Source organism: Primulina tabacum, chromosome 5, assembly GCF_025594145.1.
Source record: "Primulina tabacum isolate GXHZ01 chromosome 5, ASM2559414v2, whole genome shotgun sequence".
NCBI classification, from domain to species: domain Eukaryota; kingdom Viridiplantae; phylum Streptophyta; class Magnoliopsida; order Lamiales; family Gesneriaceae; genus Primulina; species Primulina tabacum.
In genome coordinates this window covers 15,513,905-15,541,880 of record NC_134554.1, presented here as the reverse complement: position 1 = coordinate 15,541,880, position 27,976 = coordinate 15,513,905, and the positions used below count along the sequence as shown (strand labels likewise).

General features: G+C 32.7%; 2 protein-coding genes and 1 pseudogene across 4 annotated transcripts; all 3 read right to left on the bottom strand.

The window, feature by feature from the left end:
- Window positions 1-2,096: 2,096 nt before the first annotated feature.
- On the bottom strand, window positions 2,097-3,146 carry LOC142544852 (protein IRX15-LIKE-like; annotated as a pseudogene).
- Window positions 3,147-5,576: 2,430 nt separating this feature from the next.
- Window positions 5,577-8,287, bottom strand: LOC142547009 (wax ester synthase/diacylglycerol acyltransferase 11-like). 3 transcript variants are annotated; one of them, XM_075655042.1, is made up of 6 exons: window positions 7,514-8,287; window positions 7,270-7,342; window positions 6,832-6,899; window positions 6,533-6,745; window positions 6,141-6,278; window positions 5,577-6,030 (listed from the first exon to the last, which is right to left on the bottom strand). In XM_075655042.1, exons 1-6 carry the CDS (start codon window positions 8,240-8,242, stop codon window positions 6,013-6,015), a joined length of 1,239 nt encoding a protein of 412 aa, XP_075511157.1. In that variant the 5' UTR covers window positions 8,243-8,287; the 3' UTR covers window positions 5,577-6,012. The 3 variants fall into 3 exon arrangements, with proteins under 3 accessions (XP_075511157.1, XP_075511156.1, XP_075511155.1); XM_075655041.1 differs by having other exon boundaries at window positions 5,577-6,022; XM_075655040.1 differs by having other exon boundaries at window positions 5,577-6,053; window positions 7,514-8,286.
- An 11,933-nt stretch (window positions 8,288-20,220) lies between these two features.
- LOC142547008 (uncharacterized) lies at window positions 20,221-25,167 on the bottom strand. Its single transcript, XM_075655039.1, has 5 exons — window positions 24,754-25,167; window positions 22,606-22,715; window positions 22,146-22,517; window positions 20,982-21,687; window positions 20,221-20,655 (listed from the first exon to the last, which is right to left on the bottom strand). The coding sequence occupies exons 1-5, from the start codon at window positions 24,986-24,988 to the stop codon at window positions 20,582-20,584; spliced, it is 1,497 nt and encodes a 498-aa protein (XP_075511154.1). The 5' UTR covers window positions 24,989-25,167; the 3' UTR covers window positions 20,221-20,581.
- Window positions 25,168-27,976: the final 2,809 nt, after the last annotated feature.

Genomic DNA, 27,976 nt, shown 5'->3' with positions numbered 1-27,976 from the left:
CTAAACAAGTAATGCTCGAGCTCGCGAGCCTATTAACGAACATATTTGCAGGCTCACGATCCGAATATCCTTAGACTTAAACTTGGTTTGATTAAATTGTCGAGATTGAAATCGAGCTCGAGCTTGGCTAGATATGATTAACAAACGAACTCCAACGAACTTTTTATCGAACCTAGCTCCGAATAGCTCACGAACGGTTTGAAAATCATTTCATGGTTGAGGTAATACTTAATTTTCTTCCGCACATTGCTAATTAATAATTGTATATTCTATATTATTTTAACATTCACAAATTATACATTTAATATCATTTTTTTTTCAGTTTTGTATGTAGTTGTGCGTTAATATATGATTGATCAGAAGGCTATATATATAAATCCGGTAGGGTCTAATCCTATTCATATATATATATATATATATATATATTCAATAAAATATCGTACGACACACACTCAAACTCCAGCTGTGTCCAATAACTACAATCGTAGTTATAGCAGTGTAAATTCATATGAAATTTCAATAAACTAAAAATGTAGTTGTACTTGAATTAATGCCTTACTTATTGGAGTAAATACCTAAACATGCAAATTGATTTGTTGACTCCTCCATCGAACCGAACTCTTAAATTTTACTTTCTATATCAGTACGTACGCCTTGTTAAAATTAATTTTCCTCCATATAAAATTAATATTTCAGAACAAAATACTGGAAACTAGGAAGAATATTATGTGGCCACGCCACTGAAAATGCCTACTTTATATGAGTTCATATGATTGAAAATAATATAAATTGGGCAGAATATAATTTGACAATTCTATTGAAAATGTCCGAGTTCATGCATGTTCTGTAGGGCTTAGAACATTTTGCCTATTGGGTTTGTTCATTTTGAATGGAATATTGGACAAGCAAAGCTTTGACAAGCAGATGGTGAGTGTAGAATGTCTCACATAAGAAATAATAATAGCATTAGTGAGCTTAAATTGAGTTACACTTTCTGCAAATAGTAAGAATGAATGGTCAAAAGACTTTCTCTCGCACAGATATTGTAAATCATGAGCCCGATTTACTACTGAAAAAAAGTTTGAATTGTGAGTAACTGTACGAGCACGATCTAAGTACGTCGAATATCGGATCGATAAAGACAAAATTGTCTACCAAAGTTCACCAGGATTTTGATCCGTGACTGTCCATAACGTTGATGAATAATGATGTGGTCCTCTTGTATCTATTGAATCAATTATTATTTATTGGGATAATAGGGGATAATAGGTAAATGTTATATATATATATATATATATATATATATATATATATATTAAATAAAAGTACAATAATTAAATAAATTTGATGAAATGGCAATGTAAAGTCATGTCGATATAGAAGACATGACATGGTTCGTGTAGGCGTTGGGCACAAACCCTGATGATATACTCCTCTTGTCGGTCCTTTCATTATAATATTGGATTTTGTCTCCTCACCGGCACTGCCTATCGTGCTCAGTTATACTTTTCATTTACTCTTGATTGTTGCTTATAACTATTTAATAATAATAATAATATAAAAGCGTAAAATCTCTAAACAATTAATTTGGGAACTAAAGAAAATAATTAATTACATGAAATCAAGTTCTGATTTTGGAATGAGAGAGACTGCGCGGTATATATATATAACAATAGCACTCAAATTTTGGTTAAGGAAAAAGTCAGATATTTCATTTATATAATATAAAAAATATTATTTTTTATATCAAAATTATTACTTATAATCTTAAATATAAAAACTGTTGATGAATCTTACGAACAAAAATACATCGGACGCTTACTAACTCCATATATTACAAAGATAAAAATGTTTGGAGTTGGACATTGAAAAGGATGTTAACTAAATTATTGTTAAAGAATTTTTATTCTTTTTATAATGTTAACTCATCAGTAATTATATTGAAAAAAACTTGTGTAAGACGGTTTTACGGATCGTATTTGTGAGACGGATCTCTTATTTGGGTTATCCATGAAAAATTATTGTTTTTTATGTTATTTTTAAAAATATAATTCAACTACAAATCTTTAATTTACAAATTTTATTTTTGACCTTTTAAAAAAAATTGATGAAAAAAAGAAAGTAAAATTACAGGCGATGCTTCTTCTTCTTCCATCCGATCAACGTGACGAAGTTGACTTGGGTGAAGACAAAGAATCGACATTGGAGCAGAAATTGAATCCATTTGCCTCCATTCTCCCTACCACGAAATGAGCTAACAAATCCTTCTTCTCCCACAAATTCTCTGCACACAAGAATTCTTCACTGCAAACTCTCTCCGCTTCTCGATCAATTTCATGTACAAACACGTGTGTCCCGGCGGAGCCGCCCTTCTTGCTCCTAGCCAGAACTCCGGCGGTGAATATAGCCGCCATCCTCCCCGGCGCTTCCGAGAAATATCCTCGAGGCCCATCTATCAGAATCACGTCCCACGCGACGTCGTATATGTGGTTCGGCAGGTCGTTCAGTGCCAGTCTGCACTCCGAGAATAGGAGGTTCTGAACCGGGCGACAGTCGCTCCTCGCCCGCAATTTGTAATGCTCCATTAAATCGCGTAATTCGCTGACTTTTGTTGTGAATTGCACGTCGTACACTTCGATCCCGGGGTGTTTTTCTTCGAGTTTCGACACATGGTACGAGCTTTCATCGATGAACACTGTGCGGCCGTTGTGGTTGAGTGAGTTCCAGAGGAGGGTTTCGTGGGTGATACCGAAGACAAGGAAGTTACAAGGGGTGGTGCAGGTGCGAAGCACGGAGGCGACTGATTTGAGCTCGGTTGAGGATAAACGGCCGGAGACGGTGCCATTATCGGAGGCGTACTGGAGTAGCGCATCGAAGATGTACCTGGGTAGCTGAGTCTTGGATTACAGCGGCGGCATTGCCTGTCGTTCTGTCGGCTACGACGGCGTCCTTGGTTGTAATGATGATGAAAGCAAAAAATAAGAATAAAAGAACAAAAATCACGAGCCAAGTACGGTGGGACGGCGGCGTCTGCCAACCTCCGCCGGATTTGGCGACGGAAGGGTGTAGAAGGATGAATTTGGCGGTGGATTTCATGGAAAGAAGAGATGGTTTCGTAATTTTCACAAAAAGGAGGAGCGACGTATATATTTAGAAAGTAAAATTTTTATATTTCCATTATTATTTTTAAATCTATAATATTTATTTTTAAAAAAAGAACTCGCTAATTTATTGAGAAGTTACGATGGTTGTTCTCCATGCACAAAATAATAAACAAGCGTAAATATTTTATTGAACGGCAAATTTTTTAATGGCAAAAATTTGTTTGTGTGAGACGGTTCATGAGTCGTATTTTGTGAGACACATATCTTAATTAGGGTCATTCATGAAAAAGTATTGTTTTTTATGCTAAAAGTATAACTTTTTATTGTGAACATCGGTAGTAGGGTTGACCCGTCTCACAGATAAAAATTCGTGAGACTATCTCACAAAAACCTACTTTTTGTTAAAAGTAGCATAATAAAACAATCACTTTACAATTAAATAATACGAATTATTTCTCAAAAAAATTAAAATAATAAATATTCAAATTCTCTGGAGTGGATGGAACCTTGACTTTAAGCTGAATAAAGTTGGCATTTTAGATAAAGTATCGTTTTTTGTATATAAATAAATAATATTTAAATTTTAAAATATTTATGAAATACGTGTTACCATAATTTAAAAAAGCAAATCGTGGAAGGAATGCGTTCGATGCCCACCGACAGTCAAATTATAAAATATATAGACAGCATATATTTGTTAGTATGTTTGTTCGATCCTTTAAAGTAAAAGTGGCAATTGCAGGTTGGTGGGATTGATTATTGGGGTGCATACATAAGCATTATTACAAGTTTGTGGCTTCATTTGCGTCATAACAAATTAGTTATTTATGTATATTTTTCAACGTAGAAAATTTCGTATAGTTGTTTTTGAATGGATGAATTTGATTTGGATATGAGAAATTATTTTAAATTTGATTATGAAATAGCGTTATTTCTTGATGCATTTGAAATTAATTATAGTTTATAGTTAAGTGTGTATTTCAGATTTACCTAAACTAAATTCATGAATCGAACAAGCTTCAAAACAAATTTCAAAACATGTGATCGATCCAAATCACTGTCAAATAATTTAAAATTTCAAATAGTGTTAACAGTCAAGATCAAATCTATATTTAATAGGTTCATCAGACAACTTGAATAATCAGTACGAAAAAAAATTCATCCGAACTTAGTGAACTAAATACTTATCAAAATCAATAGACTGAATTTAGTGAACCATTATGAAATGACTGTGCAACTGAAAATAAATTACATAAGAAATTGTTTATGGAATTTTGGAATGACAAGTTCTTTTTATGTCTTACGTCTTGTCTCCTCTTCTTATGTTTCACAAGGATTTCACTAATGGATTTAATAGTTACAAAGATTGCGACTACACACTTCAACAAAACTAGCAACTGTCTAACTGAAACTCTTAATATCAACTTTTATACAACTTAATAAATTTGCACAAAAAGATACTTTCTGTCAGCTACAAAACTCCCGCTTGAAACAATATATATTTGATATACTTTTGAGCAAAAAACTCAACTCATATGATCCTCAAAATAGATCATATATAACTTTATGTGTATGCTTGTAAATATCAACTGAGCTTGAATTTTCTTGAAAATATCATATCATAGATGTAACATATTGTAGATTATAGTGCGTTTCCTGAATCTTGTGAATATCTTTTATAAAGAGATTTCAATATTCATATAAACGACTATAATTTAATTGTATTGAGTTAATAATAGAAATAGTATTGGATGTCATATGTGATATGTCTTTTAGCCAAAATAGTATGGAGCAATAAATGTTTGGAGCACCGACATTAAACGACCACAATGTTTTTGTATCTATTACCAAGACATTATCTAACAATCGAATTTGTTGTGTATTGGTTCTCATTAATTCTGGAAACATATCAAAGATCAGCCAACAATACGACTAAGTGGAGATCTTAGATTTATTCTTAAATGCTTCTTTTCTCAGAATTCGGTAGACCCATAAAAACTAAGAGGTTTTCTGAAATATGCACGAAAGATCTATTGAAATATTGTCTATTGAATTTCTTGTTTGCTGAATTTTAAGACTTATATATATTTTGGATTTGTAACACCACTAAAATTTATGAATATCTAACATACACATGATTCAATACCTTTTTATTATGAGTGATCTAGTCATCTGAAAATTAAAAACATAGATAAAATTATGACCGAATTTGAAAATACATATAAAAATGGGATCAAAAGATCTAAAAATAAATATTATTTTATGAATATAAAAAAAATTCATCAATAAATGTATATAATAATAGTATAATTGTAATTTTAACTAACGCTTAACCAAATCAAAGTTTACGCACAAAAAAAACCAAAAATAAGCATCACACACAGAACATCTAAAAAAAGACTTGATAAAAATCCCTTGCACATCAAACATCACACACAGAAGCATCACACACAGAACATCACACACAACACATGGTCAACAATGTTAACACTCTTCGAAATATGTAATTACATTATTCAATCTGTTTTATGGCAAATAATATCGAGAACAAAATCCCTTGCTAATACTGGGAAAGTTCTCTTTGATGTGAATATTAAGTGGGATCCATGTGTACATAGAGTGTATTTTACCCGATATGGCATAGCATTTACTGTCATGATTTATTTCATACCTGTAGAACAGAATAACATTGCTTCATGTGGATCGTGGTGGAGCGAAACCGAACCGATGTTTTCTGTAGACCTGATAGGTGATATAAATATTCAAGTTCCGAACAAATTTTTGCTTTTTCGAAACAGTCCTTCACGTTTTGACAGCAGCTTCTTTCATTTCCACCAAGGCATCTTCCAAACACTTGGCTAGAACTTTAGGGTCCGGTATCACATCTTTGGCCACCAAGATTTGCATGTCAGCGGTGCCTGCATAACTAACCATGTGCATGGTTACAGCCTGCGCAAACACACGAAAATCGAGTTGAAAACCATTCTCTTGTCATACAATTTGAAAGCAGTACAGGAATAAGAAAAGTTTACGTACGTGAGATAGGCTGCTGGAAGTCACCCTTATGTATTTAACAGGGTTGCTGGCAATGGAAATCTTCTCTCTCGGGCCAACTAAGTTCGACATCGTAAAGGTTGTGTTACAAACGATCCGATAATTAAGGATACTCGCCAACTAAACCCGCCAAGAAATACATTTAATTAGTATACTTTATGAGAAAGACAATGATTGTAAATAATACAGAAAAATATGGAAATTACGAAAATTGTGAGTAAAACCAGGTCCAGCAGTGGAAACAAAACTTCACGAAAGTGGAACAAGACTAGAATCCTTTTCGTTTAAAGATTATATAAATCAAGGTAGATAAGATGAAGCCAAGTTGTATAATTCTATATTTGTTCTACGCAAGAATAATCAAACATTTAAACCTTTGCTCCAAAAAGCGACATGAGGATGTTCCCGATTGTGTACGAGCAAGAAGCCTCGAGGGATAGCTTTTTCTTGTCAATCATCGCTTTGGCTCTCTTCACAAACTGGAGCGGATCCGAACAATCTCCATGATAGTGAACTGGTAACAGAAGCATCCCGAATTTGTTTCCCCATCGAGTCCTAGATGTACCATCCATCAACTTCGAGAAATCCTGATGAATAATGGGTCAAGTTGAAGAGAAATTCATATTTTGCATGCTCGATGGAGAGGGAGTGAAAAACAAGTCATGTAGAGCACCTGCAATCCGGAATGGGGTCTTAAATTAACCATGGCAACTCCTGTGATTTGATGTCCCTCTTGTAGAGCTAGTTAACCCGGAGCCAAGAATTCGTGTTAGGGACGAAACTCACAACCTAAAAAAAATTAAAATGTGGAGGGGAAGAACCATACATCCGTTTTATATTAATTTATATGCAAAAAAATAGATTTAATTATTAGAAAAATCGAAATTTAGGGGGGGGAGCAGCACCCCACGTAGCCATTTGTCTGCCACTGCAGCCGGACTCAGTACTTTGCGACTCCATATATGTTAGAAGTCGAACTTTACGTTTACAATGTGTTGGTGAGTCTGGGCTGGTCAATTACAATACATATGGCTTGGGAAATGGAAACTGTTGGAGATTTGCTGTTTTATATGACAAAAAAGACAAAAGAAATTGAAGTGTGGATCTATACCTTTTGGTGATCTGATGTCCAAATATTTTGACAACCCACACGTTATTATCCCGAAAAGAACATCATTAATCGTCTGCATATAAGTATGTTTCATCATATGTTAAATTCAAGAAATGATTGCGGCTCAAATATCAAATTTAATTATCAAATAACCAAGATAGCCCAAATATCAAATTTAATTATTTTTTCAATAATTATTACTTCTAAAAATATAATTGTCCAATAAAGGTCAATGATAACTTACCGCGTCGGGAACAGCTCGTTTGACGGTCTTCATGTCTTCCAGACTAAACGACGACGTCGCCAACTTCCGCGGCCAGAGCTCCACCCCAGCGCCGCCGCTCAAGACCGTTCTCTTGTCCCTCAGCCACAGCGTCCTTATGCTTAACTCCAACACATAAATTAGAGTATACCAGATTACCTTGAGCAAAGTCAGAAGCCCCCACTGCCTTCTCGGCGAGGATGATGCACCGACTCCGCCGATCGCCGGGATCTTCTCAGGGTCGTCGATGCGCCGGCAACTGGACAATAGCATCGACATGAGCGAAATCCCATCCCCGAGCGCGTGGTGCAAACGGAACACCGCGGTTCTGTGCGCCACGAGGAGGTGGATTTCCCAGAGGGGTTTATCCATGGACAGTGGGGACGAGAAGGAGAGATCAGCCATGTAATCGTTGACAGCGTCATCTTCGGAGTCATCGGAGAGCGGTTGGTGGCGGATGATTAGGTGGTGGTCGATGTTCACCTCCGTCCTCCGCCAGTGCTCGCGTCCGCCGGAATCCCTCACCATGAGGCTGCAGAATCGCGGGTGCTTGAGCATTACAGAGTTTCGTACCTCATTTTTAAATGCTTCGATATCCAATGAATCAACGGAGGCGATGGCACAGTTAATGACTTGATCCATTAGCGGCTGAAGGAAGAGGCGGCCGGCTGGGGTTAGTGGTTGATCTCTCTCCAGTTCTGAATCCTCCATTTTTGATTGAGAAAGATGAACTACTTAACTTTGGTGCGGAACAATATATCCTTTTACAATATTTTTTATTTTTTATTAATAAATAAATCATATTAGTGTGATTTTTTCATAAAATTATTTAGAAATAAGGTTATTTTTTATTGTTTTAATATTTAATTAATCTGTGTATTATTAGTTTTTTTTTTTTTTGACAAAGTGTATTATTATTAGTTAGAGCTAGCAGTTGTGGTATGGTAAAAATGTTTTTTTTTAACAAAAAAAAATAAAATAGCACTTTGGCTTTAAAAATGTTTTTTAATGAGAAAACACGACCTTTGAGGTTCTGTTTTTATAGACTAATAATTTCTAAATCGATTATTTTGAAATTAGAGCTTTGACTGACCAATTTTAATTTCAAAGTCATATAATTGATCCCGCATATATATTTCAATCAATTATTAAACTTTTTGTCTGGACGAAGTTCGAGTTGGTGAAATATATAAAACTTTAAGTAATTGTCAAGAGTTCAATTTCTTTGTCAATATATTATCATGTGAACATACAACATAAGATTTGTTCAATATGATTTATCTGATTAACGTATTTACGTACTAGCCGATATTTACTCACTGTGCACGGTAAGATAGCAATGACTGGTTCTCTATCTTCGTAAAAAAAGAAAAATTAAATGTTTGGTTTGTATGGTATTATATAATATTGGGATTATATATGCAAATATATAGGAAAGGATGTATGAGTCTAATAATTAGAAGAACAAGTCTTAAACGTTTGATTAAATGGGGATACATAATAATTTGATCCCTCGTATTTTACAACACACATTTATTAATTATTATTGCTAAGTCATTTCGATCCCTCACATCCAACCAAAGAAACCTGATTGCCAAGTCATTGGAAACACAAAGGAGTGAAAAATTATCGAATTTTCGATATAACGAGATTATTGTATCGAAAAAATATAGAATTTATCGAATTTTTGGTATACCGAAGATTTCGATACGGTACGATAATAATACCGAATTTTTCGATACGGTAACGGTATGTAATTTGAAAATTTTGGTATATACCGCAATATCGAAATACTGAAAATATATATAAAATTTTAAAAATATATAATATTTTAAAACAATAAATTTATAAAATTTTAAAAATATAAGGTTTTTTCGGTATTAAATAGTATTTATATCGAAAATTTCGGTATGGTATCGATATGAATTTTCTTATACCGTAATTTTTGATACGGTATATAATTTTCGGTTTGGTACGATATATCATCCCCAACAAATATATCAATAATATAAACATCTCACAAAATTGATTAATAAAAGTGTTGGACAAAACTTTTTTAATAATACAGACTTTTCAACCAGCTATCCAACCGACCACCATATTATTAAAAATAAAAGGCGCATAAGAATCAGAAAAGAAGATAACCACTGGAATTAATATAGTATTATTACTTGTCAAAATATTCGACTACTATATTAATATCTGAGAGTGGTAGCCAAACAGGTAGATGAAATATAATCTCCAAGATCACTCAACTTTTATTCAAAACTGTTGAAAAATATATTTAAAATGTGAGTATTGAATATTTGAATGTTGAATATTTGAATGTTGAAAATAAGAGTTGTAAATATTGAAAATTAATGTGTGATGATGTAGGTAATGATGTATTTTATTTTTGGATTATTTGTAAAGATTTCCTATAAATAGATCTCTCATTTGTGAAGAAAATCACAATTGAGTAGAGAGAAAAATATTATAAAGTGTGTAGTTTGGTAAATTTTGAGAGTTTGAGATTTTTACTTTTTACCATAAATTTTTACTTTTTCACAACACGTTATCAGCACGAAGCTCTAAAAGTCCTACATACTTTTCCAAGCTCCAAACAGAAGAAAAAGGTAACAAAAATAATTATATTTATTTTACTGTTATTTATTTATTGTGTATTTATTTAATATACAATATAATGTTATTATTAGAAATAATAAAAATAAATTTTTCATAAACTTGTTATAAATCCTGGGAGGATGTTAAGACGACATCCCACACTCCCGGTAAGGGATACGACAAGTATAAAAGCCTATAAGGTTTTTAAACAAAATAAATTATGACACTCATTATAATATTATGATATGATATACATAATTATTTAAACATGTCTAATATTATATATATCATATTATTACCATAAAATTATACAAATACATACCTTTATTTTTTTTGTACCCCAACGGTCATAAATGGCAAACAACGGCTATTTTTTGCCCTATAAATATGATCTCACAAACACATTCCATCACTCCAACTTTCTCTTCTTCTCTAAAATTATTCATCATCAAATTTTTCGAAGAAAAAAGAAGATGGCTTTCTCAAGGTTATTTTTAATTATTTTGGTTATCATACTCACGAGTCTTTTATTTATCGGAGAATATCCTCATCGTGTGTTTTCTTTATTTTTACAAATACTTGTACTTGTTGTTTATCCGTTACTTTGTATTGCAATAATTATTAACTAATAAAATGCATCGTAATTTTTTAGTACCACCATGTCAAATTTAACAAAGCTCGAATTTGTTGCGCTCGACATCACGGGAAAGAATTATATGCCATGGACTCTAGATGTAGAAATGCATCTTGAGTCATTGGGTCTAAGCGAGACCATTAAAGAAAATGGCATATGCACGTCACAAGAAAAGGCAAGAGCCATGATATTTTTGCGTCGACATCTCGACGATGGATTGAAATGTGAATATCTGACTGAAAAAAATCTCATGGCTTTGTGGAAGGGATTAAAAGAAAGATTCGAACATATAAGAGAAGTTATACTTCCGACCGCCCGGGATGAATGGAATACATTGAGATTCCAAGACTTTAAAAAAGTCAGTGATTACAATTCGGCGATGTATAGAATAATCTCGCAATTAAAATTTTGTGGACATGAGGTCACAGAATCTGAGATGCTTGAAAAAACATTTTCCACGTTTCATGCATCAAATATTACTCTACAGCAACAATATAGAGTACGTGGATTCGCGAGATATTCTGAACTCATCGTCTGTCTTCTTGTGGCGGAAAAAAACAACGAGCTATTAATGAGAAATCATCAGTCCCGACCCACTGGATCAACAGCATTTCCAGAAGTAAATGCTGTAAGTAAAAATGAATTTAAACCTGGAAACCAAAATCAAATTCAAAGACAAGGTTTTGGTCGAGGTCGAGGTCGAGGTCGTGGACGTGGACGTGGACGTGGAATTGGCCGTGGTCGTGGTCAAGGCCGTGGTTTTGAAAATAATCGAGATAGTTATTTTTATAACTCATCTCAAAAGAACGTCCCAAACCATCCACAGAAAAGGCATCATGAGAATACAAGTGTTAATGAGAAGCACTCAAAAAGATATGAAAGTTCTTGTTACAGATGTGGTACTCCAGGACATTGGTCCAAAGTTTGTCGAGCCCCTGAGCACCTTTGTAAACTTTATAAAGAATCATTAAAGGGGAAAGAAAAAGAGACCAACTTCACTGAACGCAGTGACCGTTTGAGTGATTCAACTCATTTTGATGCTGGTGATTTTATGAATGATTTCTCTGGAAATGATCAATATGTTGGTGGGATAGAAATGAACAATATTGATGCTGCAGATTTTCTCAACGATTTCTCTGAAAATGAACAATATAATGGTAGAATATAAATGTACAATAATATATTTTTCATGTATTCATAGAATAATGTTTTATTGTATAATTATGATTTGTGTTATATTTAAATATATATTGCAAGTAATTTATTTCATTGCATATTTTTTTGAAGTTCAAATATGGAAAATGCTATGAGCAAAGCTGAAGTTTGCATACCCGATAGTGGTACAACGCACACTATCCTCCGAGATAAAAGATATTTCTTGGAACTAAAACCAACAAAAACAACGGTGAATACAATATCAGGTCCTGTAGACTTGATTAAAGGATGTGGTAAAGCACAATTTTTTTTACCTAATGGTACAAAATTTTTGATCAATGATGCTTTATATTCACCACAATCGAAAAGAAATTTGTTGAGTTTTAATGATATATATTCCCATGGGTATGATACTCAAACAATGAATGAAGGGAATGAGAAATATATGTGTCTTATCACATATAAATCAGGAAAGAAATATGTGATTGAAAAACTACCAATGCTCCCTACTGGATTGCATTATACACATATAAGTCCCATTGAATCAAACATGGTAGTTGATAATTCTTCGATATTAACCAATTGGCATGATCGATTGGGACATCCTGGTTCAACAATGATGCGAAGAATTATAGAAAATACACATGGTCATCCACTGAAAGACCAGAAGATCTTTCAGAATAATAAGTTTCAATGTAAAGCATGTTCTCTTGGAAAACTTATTATAAGACCATCACCAGTCAAAATCCAAACTGAATCACCAATGTTTCTTGAACGTATTCAGGGTGATATTTGTGGACCAATCAATCCACCATGTGGACCATTCAGATACTTTATGGTATTAATCGATGCCTCCAGCAGATGGTCACATGTATGTTTATTATCAACTCGAAATGTTGCATTTGCAAGATTACTTGCTCAAATAATAAAATTGAGGAATCAATTTCCCGATTATACAATCAAGAAAATTAGACTTGATAATGCTGGTGAATTTACTTCCCAAACTTTCAATGATTATTGTATGTCTATGGGAATCATTGTTGAGCATCTTGTTGCTCATGTACATACACAGAATGGATTGGCTGAATCATTGATTAAGCGTCTGCAAATGATTGCTAGACCAATGATTATGAAAACAAAGCTCCCTATTTCTATATGGGGACATGCAATTTTACACGCTGCTTCATTAATTCGCATCAGACCAAGTACATATCATAAATACTCCCCATTGCAGCTTGCATTTGGTAAAGAACCAGACATTTCTCATCTGAGAATTTTTGGATGTATGGTGTATGTGCCTATTGCACCACCGCAACGAAAGAAAATGGGACATCAAAGAAAGGTTGGAATTTATATCGGTTATGATAGTCCATCAATCATTCGATATATTGAACCTCAGACATGCGACGTGTTCACAGCACGTTTTGCTGATTGTCATTTTAATGAGGAAATCTTCCCAATGTTAGGGGGAGAACAGAAACATACCGAAAAAGAAATTACATGGTATGTATCATCATTGTTACATCTGGATCCAAGAACAAAACAATGTGAAAAAGATGTACAACAAATTGTACACTTGCAAAGAATAGCAAATCAAATACCAGATGCATTTGCAGACACAAAAGGGGTAACTAAATCATATATACATGCTGCAAATGCCCCTGCTCGAATTGAAATTCCAAAGAAACAAATGGAAGATACTCATGATGTCATTAAACGCCTGAAGCGTGGAAGACCAGTCGGTTCCAAGGATAAAAATCCTCGAAAAAGAAAATTCATAGAGAAACACGATGATCACAAAATAAAGAATGACGTTTCTGAAGAAACACATGATGATCACAAAATAGAGAATGGTGTTCCTGAAGAAACACATGATGATGAAAATGTTCTGTCAGAACCACAAACTGACGAGAATCATGAAATCTCTATCAATTATATTAATACTGAAAAAATATGGAATCGAAAAGATATAGATGAAATTGATGATATATTTTCTTATAATGTGGCAATCGACATCATAAATGATAACGAAGATCATGAACCAAAATCTTTTGGTGAATGTAAAAATCGGCAAGATTGAATAAAATGGAAAGATGCCATCCAGGTTGAATTAAATTCGCTAAATAAACGTAATGTTTTTGGACCTATAGTCCTTACACCTGAAGGTGTAAAACCTGTTGGATACAAATGGGTTTTTATTCGAAAGTGAAATGAGAAAAATGAAATAGTAAGATATAAAGCTCGACTTGTTGCACAAGGTTTTTCTCAAAGGCCTGGAATTGATTATGAAGAAACGTATTCTCCTGTGATGGATGCAATTACGTTTCGGTATTTGATTAGCTTGGCGGTATCTGAAAATTTAGAAATGCGTCTTATGGATGTTGTTACAGCTTACTTATATGGATCACTTGATAGTAATATATATATGAAAATCCCTGAAGGATTTAAGATGCCTGAAGCACAAAGTTCAAAACCCAGGGAATGTTATTCTGTGAAATTACAAAGATCATTATATGGGTTAAAGCAATCAGGTCGAATGTGGTATAATCGACTAAGTGATCACTTGATGAAAAAGGGATATGTAAATAATTCAATATGCCCTTGTGTTTTCATTAAGAAAACAACATCCGGATGCGTAATTATTGTTGTATATGTTGATGATTTAAACATCATTGGAACGAATAAAGAAATTCAAGAAGTTGTGTCATACTTGAAGGAAGAATTTGAAATGAAGGATCTTGGAAAAACCAAGTATTGTCTGGGTTTACAAATTGAACAAAAAGAATGTGGAATGTTTGTTCACCAGAAAAAATATACAGAGAAGATCCTTAAACGTTTTAATATGGATAAAGCAAATCCTTTAAGTACTCCAATGGTTGTTAGATCATTAAACATAGAAAAGGATCCATTCCGTCCATGTGAAGATGATGAAGATATTCTTGGTCCAGAAGTACCATATCTAAGTGCCATCGGTGCCCTTATGTACCTTACAAATTGTACAAGGCCTGATATATCTTTTGTCGTGAATCTGTTGGCAAGATTTAGCACATATCCAACAAAGAGACACTGGAACGGAATTAAACATATATTCCGTTATCTACGAGGAACGACAGACTTGGGACTTTTGTATTCAAAAGATGCTAATCCAAGTATAATTGGTTATGCTGATGCTGGATACTTATCTGATCCACACAAGGCACGTTCCCAAACTGGATATGTATTTACTCATGGAGGCACTGCAATATCTTGGCGTTCTCAGAAACAAACGCTAGTAACAACTTCATCAAATCATGCCGAGATTATTGCACTACATGAAGCAAGTCGTGAATGTGTGTGGTTAAAATCAATGACCCAACATATCCAAATTTCATGCGGATTATCATCTGATGAGAAGCCTGTGATACTATATGAAGATAATGCTGCATGTGTTGCTCAAATGAAAGAAGGATACATAAAAAGCGACAGAACTAAACATATTCCTCCTAAGTTCTTCGCATTCACTAAGGAGCTAGAGAAGAATAAATATATTGATGTTCGTCACATTCAATCAAGTGAAAACTCATCAGATCTCTTCACAAAGGCACTTCCTACGTCAATATTCAGAAAGCACATATATAATATTGGGATGCGCAATCTACGAAATTTGTGAAGAATTGTTCGTGTCAACATGAGGGGGAGTTTACGTGACTGCACTCTTTTTCCCTTACTATGGTTTTTATCCCAATGGGTTTTTCCTAGTAAGGTTTTTAACGAGGCAGTATAAAAACACGTAATGAAGACAATCATTATGATCATCATCACAAGGGGGAGTGTTGAAAAATATATTTAAAATGTGAGTATTGAATATTTGAATGTTGAAAATAAGAGTTGTAAATATTGAAAATTAGTGTGTGATGATGTAGGTAATGATGTATTTTATTTTTGGATTATTTGTAAAGATTTCCTATAAATAGATCTCTCATTTGTAAAGAAAATCACAATTGAGTAAATAGAAAAATATTATAAAGTGTGTAGTTTGGTAAATTTTGAGAGTTTGAGATTTTTACTTTTTACCATAAATTTTTACTTTTTCACAACAAAAACCTATTTATTGTAACAATACTTAATTTTCAATGACAAAAATTTGTGTGAGACGGTTTCACGAATCGTATTTTGTGAGACGGATCTCTTATTTGGGTCATCCATTAAAAAGTATTACTTTTTATACTAAGAGTATTATTTTTTATTGTGAATATCAGTAGTACTGACTCGTCTCACAGATAAAGATTCGTGAGACCGTCTCACAAGAGAACTTACTCGTTTTCAATTCATAATTTGTTAATGACAAACTTCAACTTATATTTTGTCTAATTACTTACCAAGATTACTTTCTTTTATTCAAAAACCTATTGTACATTATTTTTCACATTATAACTACTAGAATATTTATATTTTGAGATTTAATTAGAATGTTGTCATATATAATAATAATAATAATAATAATAATAATAATAATAATCTCATTTTTTTAATCATTAAAGTACACCTTAAATTCTGATATGACATAAATTTGATTTAATTTTGACAGTTGATTGAAACAATTTACATTTTTATTTTAGTTTGTTTAACTTGATATATTGATCACTGAGTATTTTAAGCATATTTGTTAATTTATTTTGATTTTTTTATTTAATAATTTAAATATGTCGAATATATCAAAGTTTTAAAATAATTATTTATATATTACATATTTTAAATATTTAGCTTTCTTATTTTAATTATTTTAAAACAACTTTTCGAGAAACATTAAATGATTACGCAATTTTTTCCATGTAACGTTTGGTTCAGGTTTCACAGCTTATGAATATATATTTATCACATATATTATCTATTATATATTGTCACAGTTCACAAGTCAAATAACGTGTAAACAATAATATAGCTCAAATCATGAGAAGAAATCAAAATTAGGGCATTGCTTGACCGACGAATGACATGATTAATGATGTATAATATAAGATAATATTGAGTTAGATTAATCTTCTGTGCGTCAAATATTAAATAAATCAAAATTGAATAATCAATCAATGTTTTATCCTCACACGAAACGACAAAAAAGAAAATGAACCAAAAGAAGATAGATTCCGGCGGCGTGCCGTGATCTAATGAGTTTTATGTTTCTCCGATCAGGGGAATGAAAAAGAGGGCAAAAACTTGTGTGAGACGGTCTCACGGGTCGTATTTGTGAGACGGATTTCTTATTTGGGTCATCCATGAAAAAATATTACTTCTTATGCTAAGAGTATTACCTTTTATTGTGAATATGAGTAGGGTTGACCCGTCTCACAGATTAAGATCCGTGAGATGGTCTCACATGAGACCCACTCATGAAAGTGACTCATAGGGGCAAGTTACTTGCTTGATTCGTTTAAATATGAGGGAGTTGTAGATCTTGGAGAGTTTTAATTAAACAGGGAAAACTATCTTTCTAAATATAGGCTTTTCACTCTTGTTATAGATTTTGACCCCACTGTTTTACGAAATAAAATAAATTTATTAATCAATATTATTATATTATATAAAAATCTGACAATTGGAAAATACTACTTTTTTGTTTTTAAAATTGTCCTTATACCAAAAAAATTTCTCCATATTGTTATTACAACTTATTTTTCAAATTGTACTATAACTTTTCATTAATTTCTGTCAATTATAATTAAATTAAACGTAAAACTAAGTATTTAATGAAATTAAAAAAACTTATATAAATTATGATTATAAGTTTACACATATAACATGTGTGTATAATTTACTAGTATATATAATCTAATACTGTATATTTCGTTAGGAAATTAATTTTTTTTTTTAACTTTTTAATGCCAACACCAAATATACCAAAGCGAAAGTCTTTTTTTTTTTTTTAAATTTTTTAATACCATTAACTGTAATTTGCATTATAAAGGAAAGATCCTTGTATTATTTTGTTTTGTCGTGTCAAATATCTGGGTAAATCTTTGCTACACCAAGAAGTAGATCTCTCGATTTTGTTTTGTATGAGATGATCTGTCAATCATCTTATTTAAAAATAAAAAATATGGAGTTTGTCCATATTTTTTTAATTTACAATAAGATAATCGACATATCACCTTATACAAATACACCGAAAATTCTACTCTCTATCTTATAAGATAGACTCACCTCAAATATCTATTTCTATTAGTCAGGAGTGAATCTTTTGGAGTACTCTTTGACGTGGGTGGTAAACATTTTTTTACTCTATCTAAAATACCCTATCATTTTTAAAGGAGTAAAGATTAAAAGTTATTTTCAAAATTATTTTAAATAATCCAATATTTATGATTTTATTTTATTTATTTCTAATATATATATGTATATGTATATATAGATACATATTATTAATAATTATTTTTAAATTAGTTTTGACTGTAAAAATAAAAAATAAAATTCATTTTGTATCCATTAATTTACACACAATGTGTCTCAAAATATTAGTATTTTTTATGTATTGCTATGATAACTTTTTTAAAATACGCTATTCCTTTAAACAATTATTTGATCAACTAAATATATTGTTTAAAACAAATATTTTAAATATTTTAATTCTTTATTAAAAAAATATTTTATCAACGTGTGGTCTGTTTGCTAGTAAACCAAAAAAAAATGAATTTTTTCCAATAATAGCTACTGAGAAAAATCTGAAGAATAAAAGTGGACTAATTATTTTCAATAATAATAAGAGCATTGTTATTTGCACTTCATGTAGTGAATAAATTTTAAAGTATGTATCTTGTGAGACGAACTCACAAATCTTTATTCGTTAGACAAGTCAACTCTATCCATATTTACAATAAAAAAATAATATTTTTGATATAAAATGTAATATTATTCATGGGTGATCCAAATATAAGATATGTCACATAAAATTGACTCATGACACCGTCTCACAAGAGTTTTTGTGTAAATTTTATATATCAAGTGGACTCTAAATAACACAAAGTGGAGCAAGAATATTATTAGTCTAAATATATATTTCACTTATTTAAATGTGGATTGATTTCTTTATTTTCTCAACTATATTATTTTTCTCCCTCAAACTATATATTGAATGGGCATTCAATCTCCCAATATAATTACTTGCAGGAGGCAACATGATAGAATTTGAAGGAAATCATCTGATTAAAAACATAAAGAATATAAAATATCTTAAATTGAGATTATTTGGGTCATATGTCACACATTGGTTGTCCAAGACTTATAAAATGACGTTGTTTTCATATATGTAGTCGTTACGTGTCGTGTCGTGTCGTGTCGTGTCGTGTCGTGTTCACTTTTCCAAGAAGAAACTAATTAATATATAATATAATTTTACAAAAACGAAAAACGGCATCATATATTTGAACTTGAGAAAACGATCAAGATTGCCAATTTTAATCTGATCTTTTGTTTCGGTAGATGTTTGAAGACTAAATCATAAGACCAAAAAAAAAAAAACAAATTTATTTTTAAAAATAAAGTTTATTGGAAAATTCTATATTTCAGATTTTGAGCTCCAGCAATATTTTGCTCAACTGGCGTCGGTGGGTTGTTTTTCCTTTTCCTTTTGACAAACCATATTAGCTCAAGTTATATGAAAATGATAACGAGTTGTTTAATTTAATTGATATATAAAATATTTTGTGAGATCGTCTTATTGATCAATTTTGTGAGACGAACATATAACTTGACCCAAATCATGAAAAAAAATATTATTTTATTATATTAAAAGTATTATTCTTCATGGTAGGAATGGATCGAGTTGACTCTTCTCACGAATATAAACTGGTCACCATCTCATAAGAGACCAACTCTAACTGATATTAAAATGGATTACAACGAGTTGGTTTCTTATTAGATGATTTCACGGATCTATATACGTGAGATGAATCAACACGATATAATCAACATGATATATACTTACCATAAAAATAATATTTTTTCATGAGTTAAACTAAACCAGACATTCGTATTACAAAATTGTTCCACGAAAAAAATCTCACAAGAGTTTACGTAAAAATAAAATATCCGATGGATGGAAACCGATACCCTAAATGAAATTCAATTATATGACAATAGCGGTATCTTATTCAGAAATGGATCAACAGTAATATTCGAGGACGCAGAAATGATTTTTTTTTTTTAATGAAATGATATAATGTAGAAGTTTTTTTTTTCGTTTTTTTATGAATACATATTTAACAATATTTACGAAAAATCTATACAAAACCAGTGTGAATAAAACGTTCCAAGACATGATGAATAAATCGAACATTTAAACATATATTTATTGTATTTTAAGGGTTTACGTGCGTCGATAGATACATCTGTAATACATCACGCAGGTTTTCAGAAAGAACCCAAATGTTTTACAGTTCGTTCTTTCGGAGAACTGCGCAAAAGAGTTATGTTTGGCCATTTACTCATTCCCCCCCTTTGGGGAAGAACAACGTCATAACATGCATGCGTTAGGGTTGTTAACAGTTATGTTCACCACCTTCTGGCTTCCAACTCTCCTACTTCATGTACACTTCCGGGCTAAACTCAATCACTTTTTTGCCACAAAGCCAAAAAAAAAGTGCGAGCAACCATTACACTACTTCAATAATTCGTGCAGCCAACGATTATGGTGTCCCCATGAGGAGAAACGCCAAGAGCCCAGTTAAGGAGAACCACCAGATTAACTTGCAGATGGTACCTATAAAAGAAAGGTATCTTAGCAAGGATGTTGGGTTCCTCGAATGCAGAATTCATGCCATAATATTAATTAGGATGGAGTTCGTTATAGGTATAAAACGCTGGAGAAGCTACATACAACTGCCCCGCTCTCTCTTTTTCCCCTTGTATGGGGCGGTTGATTGAGTACTGCGGTAGCACAATCATCTAAAAACTAGATATTTACCAGTATTGGCTATACATAATCGATTAATATTTCGTGCCAGATTCACAGCACCTAGGTGATAGGCATGAAAGATGATTATCACCCAAAAAAAGAGATATAGATGCTAAGCAAATGCGACTTACATGACGTAGATTTGAAGGATGATGAAACATGTGGTGTAGACATGAAACTGTTCTCACTCCTTTCATCCAGACCTCGAGAAGCATGTGAAACAGAAGCCAGTGGAGAAAGACTTCGAGAAACATGCCGTGCAGGACCTGCAAGAGGTGGCTCAAAGTGGGTAGAAGGGGACAAATCAGGACATATTTGGCTAGGATGAGAAGTAGGCGAAGAACCAGGTGGATCGGTGGGAACGCGACGTTGATTGCTAGGAGCTACTGAAGGTTCAGGGGAATTAGATATTGGAGGTGGACTGGGGGCGAAAATCTGGCCAGCATCAGACGGTGAAGAGGTATAGCAGTTGGGACAAGGTGAGAGCGAATGCTGAAATTTAGGTGGAAAGGATGGAGAAAATGATGGTGCCATTAATGGGATATGCTCCGGAGATGGAGATGGAGATGGAGATGGACATGGGGAAGGAGATGGAGTTGGTGTTGGTGCATGAAGTGAATGCTTTAGAAATGAGGATAAGCTAATTTCCTTGACTTTGCCAAAGACAGTATGATTAAGGCCAAGATTTTCTGCAGGAGGGGATCTGGCAATTATTCGTGCTATCTGTTTCAATCTTTGTGGCTGTAAACTTCCTATGTCAGACACAACTGAAGCTTCAAGTGTAACTGGTGGATCTTTTGTGGAGCCCTTATTGTTGGTTACATGTATTAACACTACCTGCGCCAAGGAGAAAATAACAAAATAAAGATCTTCTCATAAATAAAAATGTGATTCAAAAATCAGTCTGGAGTCCAAATATACGACTGCTTTAGTCGAGAGGCAAACTGGACAGGAAATTTCACATCATACGAAGAAATAAAGGACTCATCTACAAGCCCATTGTAGCTACTAAAAAGGTGTCATTGTGCATCCCATAAATGATAAAACAAACCTCAGTGGACGATCATTTTCATTTGGCCTGTAACTTCCAGAACAAGGGTTAGTACAAAATCAATAAATGAGGTACCAGACTCACTACACACTACATATAAACAAGGTAGAAGATATCATCACCTAATGCCAAACCCCACAACAATTTTTTTTTTCCAACATGACAGATGGTGCAATCGTTTCATTAAAAGCAGCAGCTGATACCATCTAGAATATAGGGAACCACAAGATAAATGAAAAATTACCTCATTGGGCATCAACTGCAATCCCATTCTTAGCTGTTCCTTGAGCTCCAAAATATTTTCTTTTATATCATAAATTGAGCTGTTGAGAGTGAACTTAAACAGGATCTGAGGTATCTGTAAGATCATTGCAGCTGGCTCTGGTATAATAGTGATCCCACCAGGAAATTTCAAAATTTCAAATGAAGATGTAGATCCAAAAATTGAAGAGGTCAATGTCAAGTTGTATTGTTGAAGAAACAAATCTACTAAGGACGACTTGAGCAGACTTAAGGACACAGGATACATTGAATTATTGATTGAATCAAAAAGGAATCCAAACACCACGTTGGTCGGATCCGACACACTGGCCTGGTGCATGGAAAGAACAACGACCTGAGGAAAATAAGAGATTTTAAAGCCACTCTTCTCTCTTGTTGATTGATAGAAAATGAAAATGGTACATATAATATATGATGCGGACCTTTGAGTATGGGACACCTATCTCCCCATTGATATCATATTCTAATCTTCTTATGTATGGAATAAATTCTGAAACTGGTTTATGAAGTTCAAAGTATGCTTGAACAGTGGCTGAAACAAAAACAGGGACATAAGAGAGGCATTAGGACCGTAAGCGGAAGCATCTCAGGCAGCACCAGAAATTTATATGCCATGATAGTAATTTATTGGTTTTTGGCTTTTGTAACCGAAACATAAAGCCCTGGCACAGTATCAGAGCTATGGACAGTACAGAACATACAGACGAGACAGATTTTCCAATAAAAGAAATGAAAAATAGCACAATTTGCACTATGTGATCATAACCATGCAATTATCTCATATTTGTTTTGTCCCTATATTTGCTAAACTAATTCTATCAATAAAAATGTCACTCATCTAATTGAACTCTGTGAACAGGAAAAGAAATGACTCCATAGAATTTAAGCTATGACCCTGTGTTATTCAAAATATGCCAAGCCTCAAGTCAGTTAACAAGAAGAAAGAAATGCATACTAAGCAGTATAAGACATATCACATATAATGGAACTCCAAGAATCAGTGGTGTGCATCATGTCTTAAAATCACATCTAAAAAGCAATGCAATGTTTTGGTAATGCTGTTTAACATCTTCATTTTCTCAAAACAAAATAATTTTTAAAAAAAGAATCTTACAGGATTCAATACAACCACCTAAAAAATAAACTTATCTCAGTTTTATACCATATTACATTTTCAAAACTTTTCTTTAAACTTTTCAACAATTCCCAAATCTATTATTTTGTTATAGCTTAATTCAATACGTTTTCTTTTTGAAATATTAAACAATTTACATGCCAATAAAATACTTATACTAGTATGGTGTGACATCACCAATGTCTATAGCAAAAAAGTTTTACACAATATAACAACAGCCTATTTCAACAAGTAAAATAAAAAATACACCACAATCTCCTATACTCCCAAAAGACATTTTTCGTTTTAAGTTTTTGATGGAAGGAGAGGACAATTTTTTAAAATTGCATATGGGCTTTTTTTATGTACAGAAAATAGTCAAGCCTGCCAATCATATACTCCTCAGGTTTGTCCGGAATCAGATGTTAAGACGGATCTCATTATCTTACCAATCCAGAACATGGCAATGGAAAGTTATTCAGCAATCAAACCTTCATAAAACCATTTATGTTCTTTCATTCCTAGCAAAGCCCCCTTCAAATATCAACAAATGGATGAATGATAACATAACTCTTCTGTTTTCAGCTTTATGTCCCGCCATAACTCTTTTGTTTTGGTTCATGTCTCACGTCTGTATAGATCTTGCTCACACAACTTTTTCCAGAGCATTATCCCAAACTTTATTACAATGTCATCCACTAAACAAATTGTTCAAATGTATGAAAATAAATGTAACACCCCAAATTATTTTTTTCTGAATTGATTAACTCTTGGAACAAACAAACCAATGGTTTCCCATATCTTTGAATAACTGATAAACAAACAACTACAGGTTGATAGAACGACCCCACCACAAGCCAAGTTATCACACTAGCAAGAGTCCTCCCTCTATATCAAATTTTAGACGGGCTATGAGGTTGCTCAGCTAGAATTTACCTACCAAACCAACTTCTATATCTGGCTCCACAAGTAAATTCAACATTCGGTCTCACCAGAATAGAGAACACAGAACAAATAACAGATAATCTGAAACTTGGTGAGAGAAAACTCAAATGGATCACAGGCGGCAATTCTAGGTAACAACATTCCCAAACTTCAAACAACTTTAAAACATTATGATAACTACACGTGTAAGTCAAAGAAAGTCAAATCGCATGATTCGAATTCCCCAGTAAAATTCGCTGTTTTCCACGAAAAATATCATAGGTGAAATTCAAGTAAATTATGATATCAACAAAATCCCTAAAAATAAATATACACGGTACTTGAAATAATTTAGTACCAGGCTATAGACGATATAACCTTAATCACTACAAAAACACAGATTCAAAAAGGAAAGAAAAAAACACAGAGAGAGAGAGAGATCTATAAACCACAAAACGAACCCTAGCTCCAAAAACCTCAATAAATTGAATCACAAACATAGGCAAGAAAAGTTCTTTGCGCATCAATTTACCAGCAAGCTTGATGGAGTCTTTAGCATCAAATCCAGCGTGCCGATAACGAATAGGGAGGATAGATAAAACGGCAGAAAGAAAAGCAGCGACACCGAGCAATAACACGACGGCGCATTTGAGAGTGAAGAGTGTCAGCCAACATCTCCGGCAGAGTAAGGTCGCCGTAGAAACAGCGGTGCCATCAGACTGTTGATGCTGCACAACCGGCAGTCTCTTGTTGTGAGCTTTCCCCATTTCCACAACAGCATCTGCGCCAACGAAACTCTCTCCCTCTCTCCACACAGAGGCTCTCTTTCTCTCAATCTGGCCCTTCTTCAATTTATATATGTATAGGTGTATGTATGTATACAGAGAGTGATGTTTCTCTGCTAAATCGGTAAGAAGCGAATGCTGTTGTGCTCGCGAGGAATCGGAAATGGTTATTTATATATAATTTTAGGTACACACAAAATATTTAGAAAATTAAATTTGGCAGAATATATTCTGATTTGATATTATAGCTGTAGGCCTGTAGCCTACACATGATTAGGGGTATTTTTCAGACAAAAACTTGAATGACCGTATCACAGGTCCTATTTTGTGAGACGATTCTCTTACTTTTTGTCATCCGTGAAAAAATATTACTTTTTATGCTAAAAGTATTACTTTTTATTGTGAATATCAGTAGGGTCGTAAGACCGTCTCACAATAAACTTACTCATTTTTTAAACCTTAAATATATTTTTGAGATGACATTTTTAAAATAAAAAAAAATAGTTCATCCAAATTATTTTATAAATTTCTTCATGGATATTTATTTTTATTATATCTGGCCCCTCGATTCTACTACGTAAGGAAGGAGGGGAGATGAGACTACCTGGGCTATATCCCATGTCTCACCTGCCCATGTTTATTGTCCATAATATATATATATATATATATATATATATATATATATATATATATTGATTTATTGTCGTATGTTATGAAATTATGTAATTTTGAGATAAAAATTCGACGACTCTAAAATTATGTTGAATATTTAGTTTTGATTATTCAAGTTGCAATAATATTGTCTTATGATGTATATGAATTTTGAAGTTTGAATTTTTATCCTAAATGTCTGGTGTTGCAGATTTTTGGAATATAATCAATTGATTGAAATGTTTGATGATTATTGACATGCAATTATTATTGGGCTTGTTTTGCGATTTTTCTATTTATAATAACCGAACATTGAATAAGTATGAAATTTGAAAAATAATTCTTTGTCGTAAAAATTTTGGGAATATTGAATTTTTCTAGTTAAGTAACTCAGAGAATGAAGAAAATAATAATTATCAAGTTATTTTCAAACCAAAATAACATACATCAACAAATAACGAGCAAACATCAATTACAGTAATTAGTAAACAATATATTGTTCAACCAAAATAACAGACCGAAATGAATTAATTTTAAAATTCAATTCGGTGTTGAGGTACAATAATTGTCCCTAATAGATATAGCGATCGAACCATGATGCTTAGGCTACTGTGTGATTTAATTAAAATATTTGAGTTGCGTCATTACTAACAGCTATAGCTTTTGGTAAAGCTGCAAGCATTTGATCCTACATTCGGTTTATTCGGAAATTCGATTTAAATTTTCTAAAATATAAGTTAGTTCAGTTCGATTTCAGTTTTTAATTGTAAACTTCGGTTAACCTGATAAACTAAATTTTTATAAATAGAATCAATATTATTAAATTTTCTAATAAAGTTTATAACGATATAAATATTACAATTTTTAATAAAATTTATTAGACAATATTATTTTACTCAAAAATATTTTTTTAATAAATAAAATTTAAATTTATTTAATCCAATTTTTATATTGTACGTTTTTTTATTTAAAACATGATTATTTTTAAAAAAATCTAAAATTTTGGTTAATTGTGTTACTGACCTAAATAATCGATTTTTTCGATTTAGTTTTTTAGGTTTTCATAATAAAGTGTGGTTGTTTCAGTTTGTTGAAAAAAAAGTTCTGTTAATTCGATTTTTGAAAATTCGTTCGATTTTAACTGAACCTATACATGATTGTTAACACATGATGGAACCAGCCTCAGATACTTATAAATCCTGGCTCAGCCCCTTCATAGTGGGGTTTATGTGGTGTCAACCTCACTAGGATAAAGTTCTATTCCAAGTTCAATCATTTATAAATTAAAAAAGCTAAGACTCCATTTGATGTTTCGAATAACTAATAGAAAATTTGGGTAGATTCATCAGTGATTTTTCACTGTCAGTTTCATTGGTAGTCTAATGTACGATATGCATTGTACAAGACCCAAACTGTTTTTTCTGCTTGCAACGATTCTAGACGCACCCGTAATACTAGCACTAAACATTGGAGAGCTATTGTAAGAGTTCTCGGATGTTTAAAGAAGACAGATTCCTTTGCCTTGTTCCACAACAAGTTCTCTTGTATGCTAGAAGATTATACATATGCTAGTCGGATTATTAGTGTTGGTGACACAAATTGACGTTTGGTTGGATTTCACCTTGGGTGGGAGTTGCTATATCATTGGCTTCGAAAAACATACGTGCATTACTTACTCTATAGTGGAATCTGAATTCATTGTTTTAGCAGCATTAGGCAAAGAAACAAAATGATTAAGAAATTTACTACGAAATATAAAGTCGATCGTGGCAACGGCCAATGCCAACAGTTTCTTTGTACTGTGATCATCGTAAAGCAACTCTGTCTAGAGCATTTAGCAAGATTTTTAATGGAAAATCTGTTGGGACATCGGTTTTCTCGTGTACAAAACGCAGCGGAAGTTTTAAAATTTTATTTTGACATTCAAATATTTGGACACTCGTATGATTTAAATTGAACATAAACATTCATAGAGAGTTGATAATATACCTTTAGTGAATTAATTCACTCGGCTCAACCTATTATGGTGTTAGCGGATATAGCTCTTGTTGAAAAATCCCTACAAACTTTCTTCAAATCTCTTTTTATGTTCTTCGAATCAGGTCCACGACCGGATTATTTGTCCATCTTCTAAGTTGCACTAGAAAATTAGAAGATATTTGCGTAGAGATGTAACGCGTCGAATTTTTCTTGCAAAGGAATAAGGATTTTTCGAGAGCTAAAAAATTTTATTGCTCGAAAAATCTCTCTCCTTCTTTAATCTTCGAATTAGGTCCACGACCGGATTTGTTCTTCTTCTAACTTCACTAGAAAATTAAA